This window comes from Mixophyes fleayi, chromosome 1 (assembly GCF_038048845.1).
Source record: "Mixophyes fleayi isolate aMixFle1 chromosome 1, aMixFle1.hap1, whole genome shotgun sequence".
NCBI classification, from domain to species: Eukaryota; Metazoa; Chordata; class Amphibia; order Anura; family Limnodynastidae; genus Mixophyes; species Mixophyes fleayi.
The window spans coordinates 304,337,401-304,352,840 of record NC_134402.1 but is presented as its reverse complement, the minus strand read 5'-3'; the positions used below and the strand labels follow the sequence as shown (position 1 = coordinate 304,352,840).

General features: G+C 39.0%; 1 protein-coding gene across 1 annotated transcript in view; it reads left to right on the top strand.

Moving 5' to 3' along the window:
• The window catches only part of DIRAS2 (DIRAS family GTPase 2), a 28,533-nt gene extending 21,341 nt beyond the window's left edge, over positions 1–7,192 (top strand). Inside the window, exon 2 of the mRNA XM_075211138.1 lies at positions 1,408–7,192. Coding sequence (XP_075067239.1) covers positions 1,448–2,047 — 600 coding nt within the window. The 5' untranslated portion in view covers positions 1,408–1,447 and the 3' untranslated portion in view covers positions 2,048–7,192. The remainder of the gene's footprint in view (positions 1–1,407) is intronic.
• The last annotated feature ends 8,248 nt before the right edge of the window (positions 7,193–15,440 follow it).

The window sequence follows — 15,440 nt, the reverse complement described above, 5'->3', positions numbered from 1 at the left end:
AACCGTGCCCAGAGACAATTGTAATTATTATCATGTGGCTAATACTTTGTAATTTGTTATAAATACTGTATTCTACCACTGTATCATTTCATGCTATTACCGTGAAAGTACTGGATATTTCATGAAAATACTATAGAAAACACAATCACATGGCTAAATAGTATAAATGGAAATGTATTAAAGCCGTCAGACTTTTGCATCTTTGTGAGGGGAATATTATGAGAAAATATTTTCCCTTGTTCAGTTACAGATCTTTAGTTGTATAATGTAAATATAAATGACTGGTTTACCAAACTATACTAAATACACAATCAGAGTCGGTAGACCTTAAAATTATAGGCACAAATTTTACTGTGGTGATGCTGAGAATAAGTAGACATTGCTTTCATTTTCTCCCTGTTTAGACAGACATACATTGAGTAGATAGCATCATGTCTCGCCATTTAAATTCCTCCTAGTCTTACTAGAGGCTACTGCAGTAAAAATTAATGGAATTAATGGCAAACTTATTACTTTAGATGTAGTAATGACATTAGTATTTTCTAAGTTATATGGTGGGGCTGCCGACAAATGCATATATCATGGATGATTGTGGAGAAACTGACCCAAACAAAATATTTTTTGCAAATTATGCAGTCATTGAATGGCTCCTCTGTGGACTCTTCTGAAAACTACCTCTAAAATGTGAAGAAGAACAATAAATAAATAAGTAAATAAAATAAATACATATAGATAGATAGATAGATAGATAGATAGATAGATAGATAGATAGATAGATATAGATATAGATATAGTGACTTTGATGCCATGGGAAAAGAGTGAATATTATGATGAACGTTAAAGCACTACTAGTATTTAGCTAATGTAAAAATCTAGGTATCTGCTGAAGCATATATTTTAGAAGTGAACCCTTTTTTTTGTCCCCAGTCATTTATTCTCCATCCTTTCTGCTTTCAAATATATTGCATCAAGTATGTTTGTAGATTCTAATTGTATTAAAAAATAAAAATATTCTTTTAGCGTATATACCAGTGTCCCTGCTAGACTGCCAAGATAATGCATAATTATCATGTACCATGTGCTGAGAGAGGAAAAAGGAATTCAATTTTAGATGGGAAATCATAACAATGCAGCCAGCAGGAGCTGCCAAAAGCTAGCAGAAAGGTATTGTCTCTCGGATCCACAAAAGATGAATTGATCTCTATGTGTATTGATTTGGTATTATTTAATTACATTGTAAACTACAGGTGAAATGTACGCATTGATTTTTGTCTGCTGTTCTCATTATTACTATTGCTTCTCATTCCTTTTGTATGTTTACTAGTTTTTGAAATAAGAACTGATTCCAAGAAAAAAAAAAAAAAAGAGCAATAATAATAATAATGCTTCTGTATATTTTTATCTTAGGTGTTTTTCCCCAAGAAAAGCATCTGATCCATTTGTGAAGATGCCAGAACAAAGTAATGATTACAGAGTAGTGGTGTTCGGAGCCGGAGGCGTGGGTAAAAGTTCTCTGGTTCTACGGTTTGTAAAAGGCACATTCCGAGAAAGTTACATCCCCACCATTGAAGACACCTACAGACAAGTGATCAGCTGCGACAAAAGTATATGTACTTTGCAAATCACTGACACCACAGGAAGCCACCAGTTCCCCGCCATGCAGCGTCTGTCTATATCCAAGGGACACGCCTTCATTTTGGTTTATTCTGTCACCAGCAGGCAATCCCTGGAAGAATTGAAGCCAATCTATGAACAGATTTGCCAGATTAAAGGAGACGTAGAGAGCATCCCCATCATGCTGGTCGGAAACAAAAGCGATGAAAACCAAAACAGAGAACTGGACAGCACGGAAGGAGAAGCAATTGCAAAAAAATGGAAATGTGCCTTCATGGAGACATCTGCCAAGATGAACCACAATGTGAAAGAGCTGTTCCAAGAGCTTCTAAACCTTGAGAAACGCAGGACTGTGAGTCTGCAGATTGATGGCAAAAAGAGCAAGCAGCAGAAAAGGAAAGAGAAGCTGAAAGGGAAATGTGTGGTCATGTAAAGGTGTAATAATAATGTCAATGCAGGGATGTAGTGCTGTATCCTCTGCAGCACCGCAGACGACACAGAGCATGTACAACACTTACAAATGCACTAATGTATAACCTGGAAATAAATGGCACATCATTTACCTGCATCATCTGATTGGGTTTGAGGTAGCAATCCCTACACTTTAAAATACTTTCATTTCAATGTCACCTTAGTTGGTATCTTTCATTAGGACTAAAGTATCATTTCCGGCATGAAATTTGCTAGAAATGTCTGTAAAGAAAATTCTAAATTTTATAACACTTACAGACTGACAATATTAAATTGCATGCAATAAACATGCATTTAAGTAACAATAAAATAAGGTTAAATCTACCTGTGCAGTGTTTAAGCACAGGATTTTGGCTTTTGCAACTGGTAATACATTTGACTTTACTGAGGAAATGTTAAGCGCAAATGGTAACTATATTATCTCTAACTTTCATGCATGACAGCACATATGAACAACAGCTGTATCCATTTTTAGAACATGTATTGCCTTTTTTTTTTTTTACATGGAATGCCTTTACAAAATTATAATCTTCTCTTCCCAAGGTGGCATGTGATTGTTAAGCCTGGGCACACACTCACTTTCAAATACATTGATCAGACTTGAAGATGGCCAAAGACACTTCACTGTCATCAATTTGATAACATACGTTTATGGTCAAATTCTGTTATTCAGATCACGCAAGCAGATCCCGATATCACCGATGTCTGTTAGTGAAGTCAGAATATGGCCACTCACACACACAGTCTGTTAGTGCTCATCTTCTGTCTGTATTTTCCAAAATGGACGATAATAAGCCTATCTATTCTGATAAGATCATTATCACACACTGCTACAGTTTTGGGGAAACACAAATGCCCGGACATTGTTGAATTGAACCAATACCATCTGCGATATTGCTGTGTATTTGGTCATCAGAACACTGGCTTTACTCCACGGAGGAGTTTAAGTCCTTTATATTTAAGGGGAGTAAAAGTATATAGCTCTTTATTTCCGTGCAATACAGGTGCACTGTAGAATACTGTATAATAGAGAGAGCTTGTGGGAAAACGTTTACAGCTCGTCAGCTGTACCTAATCTTCATGAGTTTTTATTCATTTAGTTATTTTTTATTTTTAAGATGATAGCTCAAAATAATAACAACAGCAACAAAAAATGTTTGGAAAAAAAGCACATTCGTTTTGTACATTGAATAATTCCTACATAATGCTAGACTTAGATCTTTGATGGTTAATGCATTTTGGTCAGTAGAAAATTGTACTTATTTGATTAAAATGCACAAATGGCCTTTATGACTTCTCAAACACTATACACAGTACCATTACAGGTTATTATATGAGGCTAGAATATGAAATCTAATTTTGCTTCTTATACAACGCAAACTATGTGTCTGGAAAGGGTTGTTAGTGCTTTCCTTAAATGCATAATGCTGGCATCATCACAATCAATCTTTATCTTACAGGAGAGCTGCTAGATTGGCCATTAAGGGCTAGATATATCAGTCTAAGTTTACCTTGGCTGACAACATGTCTGTGTTATTCTGTATTGCTGAGTCATCAAGTAGTGAATTCATGTAAATCAAGTGAATAATATTTCATAGATTTTGTCATATGGCAGTACTGTCCAACTTCCTTCATATGGCGGGCTACATTTTATGCAGCTGATAGCTTGGGGTGGAAAAAAATATAGAATAAAATAAATGAAAATAACCAGTTTGTTGTCAATAACACAGTATAAGGTACATTGAAAAGATATAATTAGCATGTGTAGTATGGTGAGCAAGAATATACATGGTGTCCTGTGCATAGCATGGTGCATAGTATGGCAAAAGAGTAAATATTTTCACACAGCCTTGTGTCTGCATAACACATACTAACTGTACAAAGCCCTGCACCCAGCATAATAACCTAATGCCCAACATACAGTGCACTGTGACCAGCAAATAGTCTCAAACACTTTTCAATGGCCATCTAACAGAGCACTCTGCCCAGTATGGCAACCTCTTGCTCACAATACGTTGTCCTGTGCCCAGCAAAACAGTTTTATCTTCATGCCCATCTTATACACCCTGATGTCCAGCATGACAGCCTCATGCTCACTACAAACCAACATATACTACCCCATGCTCAGTATAATTGTCTCATGCCCACCACCATCCTATACCTAAGGTCTGTGCTTGGTATAACTACTTTATTCCCATTGACACCACACCATGCCCAGAAAAATAGCTTATATACAATGTAAAAATTGTCACAGTAGTCCTGCCTCTAGCCTTACAGACTCTCGCCTGTCTACCATGCACTTTCCTTTTCTCAAATATGCACCCAGATGACAACATAGCAGACCCTAGTCCACTTGGTGGGGGTTAGTGTTCTCTCCACACAGTGTGTAGAACTAATGAAGTGGAAGCCCACTATTGCATCCAAATAAATTTCAGGGCTTACATCCAATTAAATCACAGGTTGTTTTCAACTACTTTGATTTTATGTAGAGAAGACACATCTGTAATGTAGTAACCCCGTTTTCAACTATTGAATGCAGGGCTTTGCTGTGCTAGGGCATAGTGAAACCAAAAGTGGTCATTAGACCAGTTGGCTTCACAGTCTGTGCGTTGTGCGATACTGTGGGGTGTAAAAGGTGGCAGTGTGATCTGCCAGTAGTTGGACAGCACTTTCATATGGTATAGCTAGGTAGCACTGCTAGGATTGCATTTTCATGTAGGAAAGTAATTGTCTGCCTTCAAATTTACTAAACCATTAGTGCTGGCAAGCTGGTAGTACAAATGAAATGAAATTGTTAATGCTAGTTTTCTTGTGCCTACATATCAAATTTGCGCATTCGAGGCAATCAATGCATTTTTTAAACATCACAGACACCATAGTTGTTGTGGTGTTTCTGAAGGCACAATACACTATATACACTAACATATTTCAGTTAATGAATAGAAACCACCATTTCAGCCAGAAGCTGATGGTTATTTTATAACTACTATTATTACAACTTCAAAACTTTGGAAGCATGGCATTCAGTATCTGACAAGAGCTTTATAGTAATCTGGTATATGTAATAAAGCACAATGAGGAAAAATTGCTACATCCATACCACTAGTGTGCATCTATTCTAAGAACTATAACTAGTATTAAACCATTTTACAGCACTCAATATTCCTGCTACACGAAACACCCTTTAACACTAAGTAGTTTGACTCTATATTGTATGTTAAAGCACAAAAGCCTGGCTGACAGGTCTGAGTCTACAGATGGTAGTTTTGTGGTACTAATTTAATTTACCACTACCGCTCTGCAGTATAACTACCAAAATGGACAGTGGAGGTTCAAGAAATTTGCTTACATTTCATAGAACACTGCTGTTTTTAGATGCCATGTATTGGCTATTTCCAAGGAAGTCACAAATTGGAAGAGCTGCTCAGTGCTTCTGACTTGCCATTTCCTATTCCTTACATGGCTAAATACACAGCTGAAATGGCATGTGATGCGTGACATTCACCAGTTTGTTCCTGACCAAATACAAACAGACTTATTTCAAAGTCTTTTTGTTACCCAGAAGAATTAGTTAATCATCATGAGCCTGATTCATTGAGGAAAGTAAAGCAAAAAAAATTAGTAACTTTGCACCTTGGCAAAATCATGTTGCATTGGATGGGGGAGGTAAATATAAAATGTGATAGCAGATTTATAGTTGGGGTAGGGCATGTCCTAGATCAACATTTCAGTGTACAGATAAAGCTATCAAGTATTTGTGTGCTACATGAAAAAACAGTATTTAACTTATGTACAAATAATAAACTAATTTGTACCCCTTGCATTGTAACATTATTTTTGTCCAGGAGAAAACTTCTTTCTTTGCCTTACTTTCCTTAATGAATCAGGTCCCATATGTCGATATAACAATTCCAGTAAGGATTACTGATTTGTTTCAAGCCACTGTGTGGTGAAGGCCAAAAACAAGCTTCTTACATTTGTAAATAGCTGGTACCCAGGTGTGCAACTAGCAATCTCTAGGTACCATTGTAAATTGTGATGGGGCCCTCTATGCACCATCATAAAGTCAAGTCTACACCGGTGTCTGCTCCACTCCCAGTCAGTATACAATAGAGCAGAGTACTAATTGCATTAATAGTTATTGGATATATTAGTCTGAATTTTATATACAGTCATTTTATTCCAAGTCATATACCTGTCTGACTTAATTCTTTTTAAAGCCATATTAGGTTTGTACTTTATGGCACATTTTTCACTTCCCCCCTATTATGTTTCCCTATAGCAAATGGCAACATTTACATCATCTATGTACTATCAACAGAAAATACAAAGGGTTTGTAATACTTTGGAGCACTTATGTAAATAAATATGTGAAAATATGAAGTACAGATCTTTAACAAAAGCAAAAATGCATCAAATCATTTTATGATAAAAGTAGTTTCCACTAGACTCGCGTCATATATATTTTTTGTGTATTTTTTGTAGTCATACTTTTCCAAAATGAGTAAGTTAAACTAATAATCAGACTCTAGACATCCATTCACATTTACGTTTATTTTCAATCAAATCAATTAGTAAAGCCATTTATAGAATTGTCTTGCATGGATACAAGCAAGACCACTAAGCAATATTATATATGAATCTTTAATTCCTATCATTTTTTTACCCTTGTATGGTTATTGTAGTTTTTTGAGTACTTTTTGCATAGAGTATGCTGGTCAAAATGATTGTTATGCTATCATTGGTACAAAATGCTTATTTTGGTAGTAAAGACAATAAATTGTAGAAAATATAAAATAATATACAGCTTTAATATATTTTATGTTTTTCCCCTTTCTGGAATGTATGCAAATGTACACACGGTCTTTACTATGTACATAAAACCATTGGATATATTTAACATGTAAGATGAATGGATAATTTTAACACAAGAGCATGATATTTATTATACTATACATGGTAGCATTCAGATTGTATTTATTGTTGAAATGTCATCTATTTTAATCAATATACAGATACAAAAGTCATCTGTGCCTACATGTTTCTATGTTTCCAGTGCTGTTATAAATATAAAGAATCATATGAAAATAAAGCTTTAAAAGTACAATTCACTGTTTGGAGAATATTATTAGAATGTAACCATGCATTGGTGGCCTTTAACTTGAAATATAATAGCTAAAACAATATATTCTACCCACTATTTTTTTTTAAAGATAACTTTTTTTTTAACTTCAAAATAAACATATTTACTAAACATTCCAACAATACCTGTTAAGCATTTTGCTTTATTCCAGGTTGTTACTTGTGAAATAACTCCACCATCTGTCTGTATTTCCCTAACTGAACTGAATTTCTTTTTTACCAGAAGATACCTTGGCCATGCCTTCTGAGCCATATGCAGTTGTTCGCCTCTCTCCCTCAGGAAAGCAACACAGCAGTTACTTACATATTAATGTTGGATAAACAATAGTCCACATTGGACAGCAATTGGTAGATGTACTAAAACTTTTTAAAGGAACAGTGAAGGTGTTGTCCATAGCAACCAATCAGATTCTATCATTTCTCTAGCACATTCTTGAAAATGATAGACCTTGGTTGATATGGTCAACACCACTACTTTTCCTTTTAGTAGTTTTAGTATATCGACCCCCTAGTATTTGACTTCAGCTGAATATATATATATATATATATATATATATATATATATATATATATATATATATATAATGACAATAATGTAATATGAATATATATTTTTAATCTTGTGCTAGAACCACACTACTTTCACCAGTTCATTAGATTATTCATCATCATCATCATCATCATCATCACCATTTATTTATATAGCGCCACTAATTCCGCAGCGCTGTACAGAGAACTCACTCACATCAGTCCCTCCCCCATTGAGGCTTACAGTCTAAATTCCCTAACATACACACACACACACACACACACACACACACACACACACACACACAGACTAGGGTCAATTTGTTAGCAGCCAATTAACCTAACCAGTATGTTTTTGGAGTGTGGGAGGAAACCGGAGCACCCGGAGGAAACTCATGCAAACACGGGGAGAACATACAAACCATAAGGCTATGGTCGGGAATTGAACTCATGACCCAAGTGCTGTAAGGCAGAAGTGCTAACCACTTTGCCACCGTGCTGCCCATTGAGTAAAATTAACATGCAGGCATCTTACTTATGTAATGTTCTGTTACAGTACAAGTGTATATGTCACATTTTGCTGTGTATCTTAAGACTGTACTCGTGGACTGCTTCCATTCATGCTCTATATGTGCCCTGAATGGAATACTAGGAGAAAAACCTTGTTAACATGATGTATATGCTAATGTTAGATACGAATGAACAGAACGCTGTGTCACTGTGACATAATAATGGCAACTTCTTATCACTAAAGATTGAGATAGTAGCATTAATGCCTATGTAATGTGTTACCCATTTATTGCGATCAAAAGCTTGAATGAAGTTCATATCAAATTCCCAGGTTCTTCACTTTTTCCAAGAAAATCTTAGCTTTATGATGCTAGAAATCTTTAAATGCTTACAGTCATGGGCAAAGGTTTTGAGAATGACACAAATATAAGTCTGTTGCCTCAGTTTTTATGATGGTAATTTGCATATACTCTAGAATGTCATGAAGAGTGATCAGATGAATTGCAATTAATTTCAAAGTCCCTATTTGCCATGACAATGAACTTTCTCCCAAAAACAACATTTACACTGAATTTCAGCTCTGCCACAAAAGGATCAGCTGACATCAGGTCAGTGATTCTCTCGTTAACACAGGTGAGAGTGTTGACAAGACCAATGCAGGAGATCACTATGTGATGCTGATTGAGTTAGAATAACAGACTGAAAGCTTTAAAAGGAGGGTGGTGCTTGAAATCATTGTTCTTCATCTGTTAACCTTGGTTATCTGCAAGGAAACACATGCAGTCATCAATGCTGTGCACAAAAAGGGCTTCACAGGCAGGGATATTGCTGCTAGTATGATTGCACCTAAATCAACCATTTATCGGATCATCAAGAACTTCAAGTTGAGAAGTTCAATAGTTGAGAAGAAGGCTTCAAGGTGCCCAGGAACGTCCAGCAAGCTGAAGACAGGTCACTTTAGGAGACGTCAGGACCGTCTCCTAAAGTTGATTCAGCTGCAGGATCAGGGCACCAGCAGTCAGAGCTTGCTCAGGAATGGCAGCTGGTAGGTGTGAGTGCATCTGCACGCACAGTGAGGCAAAGACTTTTGGAGTATTGCCTGGTGTCAAGAAGGCAAGCAAAAAAGCCACGTCTCTCCAGGAAAAACATCAAGGAAAGACTGATATTCTGCAAAAGGTACAGGGATTGGACTGCTGAGGACTGGGGTAAAGTCATTTTCTCTGATGAATCCACTTTCAGATTGTATGAAGCATCTGGAAAAATGCTTGTATGGAGAAGGAAAGGTGCATGCTACCATCAGTCCTGTGTGATGCCAACAGTAAAGCATCCTGAGACCATTCATGTGTGGGGTTGCTTCTCAGCCAAGGGAGTGGGCTCACTCACAATTTTGCCTAAGACACAGCCATGAATAAAGAATGGTACCAAAACATCCTCCAAGAGAAACTTCTCCCAACCATCCAAGAACAGTTTGGGGATGAACAATGCCTTTTCCAGCATGATGAAGCACCTTGCCATAAGGCAAAAGTGATAACTAAGTGGCTCGAGGATCAAAACATCATAATTTTTGGTTATTTATTGGTGACACATTTTATGTGGCTGGTTACAAATTTGTACCTAGGTCTCCTCAAACATGGATTATGAAAGATATTGTTCAGAATTTTTTGCTAGAGCAAATATGATATAATTTTGAGTCACCACAAGAGGAATAATGGCCACATTAAGATATTATTTTTCTAATAATAGTGAACAACCTGAGCTGTGTCCTGTCAGCTATCTGGTGTCTTTATCACAATTGTTTTAAAGAAAATAAGTATAAACTTTGCTTGGGTAGAGTAAAGAAAAAAGTAAAGAAAAACACAGTATTTAATTATTAGTATATTACAGTATATAATTAGTATAATTATTATTATCTTTTATTTATAAGGCGCCACAAAGGGTCCACAGCGCCGTACATGACATATACCAAAAGCAGTGATCCATAGCACATAATATTATATATGAAGAACAGAATGCAAAGACCAGACATGCTGAATGAATAAAAATACTGGTAACATGTTAATGCAGATCAATTATTTGTAGGACAATGAGAGAGTAATGGTAGTTGTGAGGATACCATCCTTTGCTGGGATGGCAGTTACCCTCTGTGGGATTCAACTCACTCTGGTAGACCAGAGTATATCCAAAATAAGGCTTTATTATGACAGCACAACACCACAAGACATTCACAAGATGCAGGGTATGTATCCTCCAGCAGCCTCTTGCAGTCAGCACTCCAAAGTAATAACCTCTTTCAGAGACTTATCCCCCCACAATATTACCACTACCTTTTAGCTAGACAGTTACTATGTCACCCAGCTTGGGAAAATGGCTCACACAGACCCTGTCCTGGTAAGGTTTCCTCCAGTGGCACCATGATGCCTGGCCCAGAGTCCTTTTTGCTGATGTCTTGTACACCAGGATCCTCCAAGCTAGAATAGCTCGCTTGGCATTCTGGTGTCCCTCTATTCTTTGCTGCATACCACAGGGAGTAGGGTTAAATGTCTCAATCCTCCCCCTTACAGCAGGGGTCTATCAGTGGACACTTTAACTGTTAGACATACAGTCTCTGTTACCTTGATTATACAATGGAATGGCTTGACTCAGTTACTTGGCTGGATACACTAAACAAAGGGTTACAATATAACATCAAGGAATGACAGTTCATGCTTGAGAGAAACCACAAGACATTTGACACATTGTATCTGCAACATTACACAATCTGAGTTTGTGATACATTTTGATACAAAAATATATATATTGATACATATTAATTCATTTCCCAATGCTATTTCAGCCAGTATATTACTGTGGAGGCACACTGCATATCATCTAGAAGTTCTAACCTAATTACCTCTCAGATTACCTGTTGACCTAGCTAATTAACATGGGCTTCCAGCTAGCTATGTCAAGTTACTCAGACACTGTTCTGATTACAAACCAGGTCTATGCCACACCTCATAACAATGGGCATTTGAGACAAATGGTAATTACCTTAACTTACACAAGTAAAATGGCTTCTGCTGTCCTGTTATTTCACACAATATGGCAATATTCTTTCTATTTCTAATACATACAATATTGCAGTTAATATCAAGTGCAAAATGTATCTAATAACTGAAATACTAATAAACATAATGCACTGATGCTCTAGTGCATATATTTAGAGTGGGCCAAGGATTAAAAAGTACATTAAACTGTGAGAAACGAGTGATGATTAAAAAGTTCTCAGTCCAGTAGCACCATGTTTCGAGACATTCCTCCCCCACTGTTTAAACTCTCTTCTACAGACACTACTGCAGGTTTTATGTGGTCCAATTTCCTGCTGGGCTGTGTGCAGTCTCCAGCATTCACTTGTTGCACCTTGTTATATTCTTGTAGCTGCCAGCAGCAGTCATTTTCCAGAGCCTCTGCGGGAAGTCTCGGTCTCCTGCTTCAGTAGCTGCTCTGAACCCTACTGCCTGAGAGCCCTATTGACTGCCTTTCCCTGGATGTCTGGAGTCCTGCCTGACTATGCCTCTACCTCCCCCAGTCCATTTTTCCCTTGGGGCTACTCATTTCCCCAGTCTGCGTTCGCTTATGGACTGGCTTTTTGCAGGAATCGTGCTGCACACATTCTGCTGCAGGCACTACTGAGAGTAACATCACGCAGTCGTCAATGTCCTGCTTTCTATGCTGCCTTCTCCCCTCCTGTGTTTTACTGTTACTGTTTCAGACCTGCCCTCACATATTCTTGCAGTCTGCACGGTTGGCTATGTAGCGGTCTACATCTTTCGCTAAACCTAACCACATGAACTGCTGCCTGAGCATGGCTCGTGTTCTCATTTTCCCTCTGTGATCGGCACTCCCTTCCCAATGGGCCTGAGCTAAGAACCAATCCTGAAATTCGGGTGGGACTACCAACCTGTACTTATGATTTGGGCTGGACATTGTATATAGTAACCTGTCCAGCCAAGCACATTCATCTACCACCCCAGTCTTATATGACATATCTGCTAGTGCCCGCATCCCTTCTAGATCTGGATCTAGTAACTAGGCTTCTTGCAGTCTAGATTTATCCTCCTCCACCAGGACTAATCCCCCCTTGGTATGGTCTTGGCTACTCAACCCCAGAGTCCCGGAGATGAAAAAGAGAGGTTGCTGACACATGGTTGTCACTGGCGTGTAGGGGTGGATGTTCTTCCTCTGCCTGGGGCTCGCCTTTCTATGGGCATCTTTTTCAACAAAATAATTCCGGATGTCTTGCCCCAAATCATTGCCCAAAATCACCTCATTGGACATTCCCGCCATAACTCCAACTTCCACCAGGTTGTTACAATGGCCCTAATGCAACTGGACTTGGGCTGTTGGAATCTCTGCCCACCATCCATCCTCCATCCTAACTTTAAAGTACTTGTTGGGGATAATTCTTCTGGAATCCACCAACTCGGGCCTTAACAGGGTGATGGCTGCCCCACAGTCCCTAAGTTCTTGGGCTTTTCTTCCATCCACCTATACAGGTTTCAAGTGCCGGTAAAGGCGTCCTCCTGTTGTTTGCCTCATGCCAACCACAGTATTGCAAGTGGCACTTACCCCTTTGCCTCTGGCTAATCAGGGTGGTAGTGTTTCTTTTTCCAGGGATGGCTCCTGCCAACAACCCCCATGGGTGGGAAATGGTCTGATTGACCTCCTTTCCTGGGACACTCCTGTCAAAGATACCTCAGGTATCCACATCGATGGCACCGCTTCAGACTTGTCCCGAGTGTTTTATCGCTGGTCCTCGGTTCCTGGGTCGCCTTGGGCCTTCACTCTGTCCCTTTTCTGTTTATTTTCCCAGGACTGTGGTTTACACTTTGCCACCCAATCCTGAAGGCTGGTTAATATCTTAGTCAGCCCTACTTTTACCAGCTCAAGTCCTTTTCTCCAAATCCACCGACCGATGACTTGCTGCAGCTCTCGGTGAAGCTGTCCATAGTCATAGTTTCCACTGTGCACTGCTGACTGGCATGGGGTGGGGGATGTCTGTATAGTAGCTACAGTCTCCGGAATCCTTACTGGCTGCTCCTGAAAGATTAGGGCAAGGTCTTAAGGTTCCAGTTGCGCCTGCTCCTCGGGCTGTGAGGTGGTATAGTAGCTCATCCCAGTGTCCTTGGACCTTTCCCCCACCACACCTGGAAAGTTCTATTGACTTTCCTTAATAAAGTCCACCTCAGACAGTTTTGCACATATGAATCCCCATTACTCAGCATCAATATACAAGGTTGCTCCTGGTCCTCACCAGACTCTTTGCCTTCCAGAATTTCTGCAACATAAGTCCCAACTTGGGTGGCTTCCACTGCTGGGACCTCTGCTATTTCCATTCTGCCCGCATCATCGAGTAGGCACAGGTCCCATTTGCGTAGTTTTTCCACTAGTTGTGGCCTGAAGTCATCCTGGGTAGTGGCAATTTCCCTTGCCCGGCATAATTCCTGGAGTTCATCCAGTTTCAGGGAGCTATAGTTGCTCATAGCTCACGTTTCTTGCAACTTCTCTGATAGAATTCCTCTGGATGCTGTGTAGCCCGTGCTGTGCTGTACCTACAAGGCTCTTGGACCACAACCACTTGCATCCTTTGCAGTCTTTTCGGTTCTTGCAACACCAAGCCAAGTGATCCCACTGCTCCCACCAATTGTTAGGATACCACCCTTAGCTGGGATGGCAGTTACCTTCTGTGGTATTCAACTCACTGGGATAGACCAGAGGATATCCAAAATGAGGTGTTATTACGACAGCACAACACAACAAGATGTTAACAAGATACAGGGTAATGGTAGCATGTATCCTCCAGCAGCCTCTTGCAGTATGCACGTTAAAGTAATAATCTCAGTCTCTTTTGAGTCTTATTCTTATACTACCTTTTAGCTAAACAGTTACTATGTCACCCAGCTTGGGATATTGGCTCACACAGACCCTGTCCTGGTAGGGTTTCCTCCAGCGGCACCACGATAACTGGCCCAAAGTCCTTTTTGCTGATGTCTTGTACACCAGGATCCTCAAAGCTAGAATAGCATTCTTGGCATTCTGGTCTCCCTCTATTCTTGGCAGTATACCACAGGGAGCAGGGTTAAATGTCTCAATCCTCCCCCTTACAGCAGGGGTCTATCAGTGCACACTTTAACTGTTAGACATACAGTCTCTGTTGCCTTGATTATACAATGGAATGGCTTGACTCAATTAGTTACTTGGCTGGATACACTAAACAAAGGGTTACAATATAACATCAAGGAATGACACATTACGCTTGTGTGAAACCACAAGACATTTGACACATTGTATCTGCAACAATACACAATCTGATTCTGTGATACATTTTGATACAGTAACATTTATATTAATACATATTAATACATTTCCCAATGCTATTTCAGCCAGTATATAACTGTGGAGACACACTGCATATCATCTAGAAGTTCTAACCTAATTAGCTCTCAGATTACCTGTTGACCTAGCTAATTAACATGGGCTGCAAGCAAGCTATGTCAAGTTACTCAGACATTGTTCTGATTACAAACCAGGTCTATGCCACACCTCATAACAATGGGCATTTGAGACAAATGGTAATTACCTTAGCTACCAAAAGCAAAATGACTTTTGCTGTCCTGTTATTTTCACACAATATGGCAATATTTCTAATACATACAATATTGCAGGTAATATCAAGGGCAAAATATACCTAATAGCATGAAATACTAATACACATAATACACCGATGCTCTGGTGTATATACTTAGACTGGGTCAAGGATTAAAAAGTACATTAAACTGTGAGAAACGGGTGATGATTAAAAAGTTCTCAGTCCAGTAGCACCCCATTTCGTGACAGTAATAACCAGCGAGAAGTAAGCCTAAGCTTGGGGAAGCAGGCCAAGAGGTACACAGGCTGATGGAATATTAGAAGGAGAACACATGGAAAGAGGGCTCTGCTTATGAGAGATTACATCTTATAAGAAAGGGAGAGACACAAATAGGGTGGTACCGACTGGGGAGTGAGGATGAAAGCTAGGACAAGGGAGTTAGAAAGAAGGCTGGTTGACTTGAATAAAGATATGAGTCTTAAGGGCATACTTTAAGCATTTGAGAGTAGAGGCTAACCTGATGGAGGGTGGGAGATCGCTCCACACC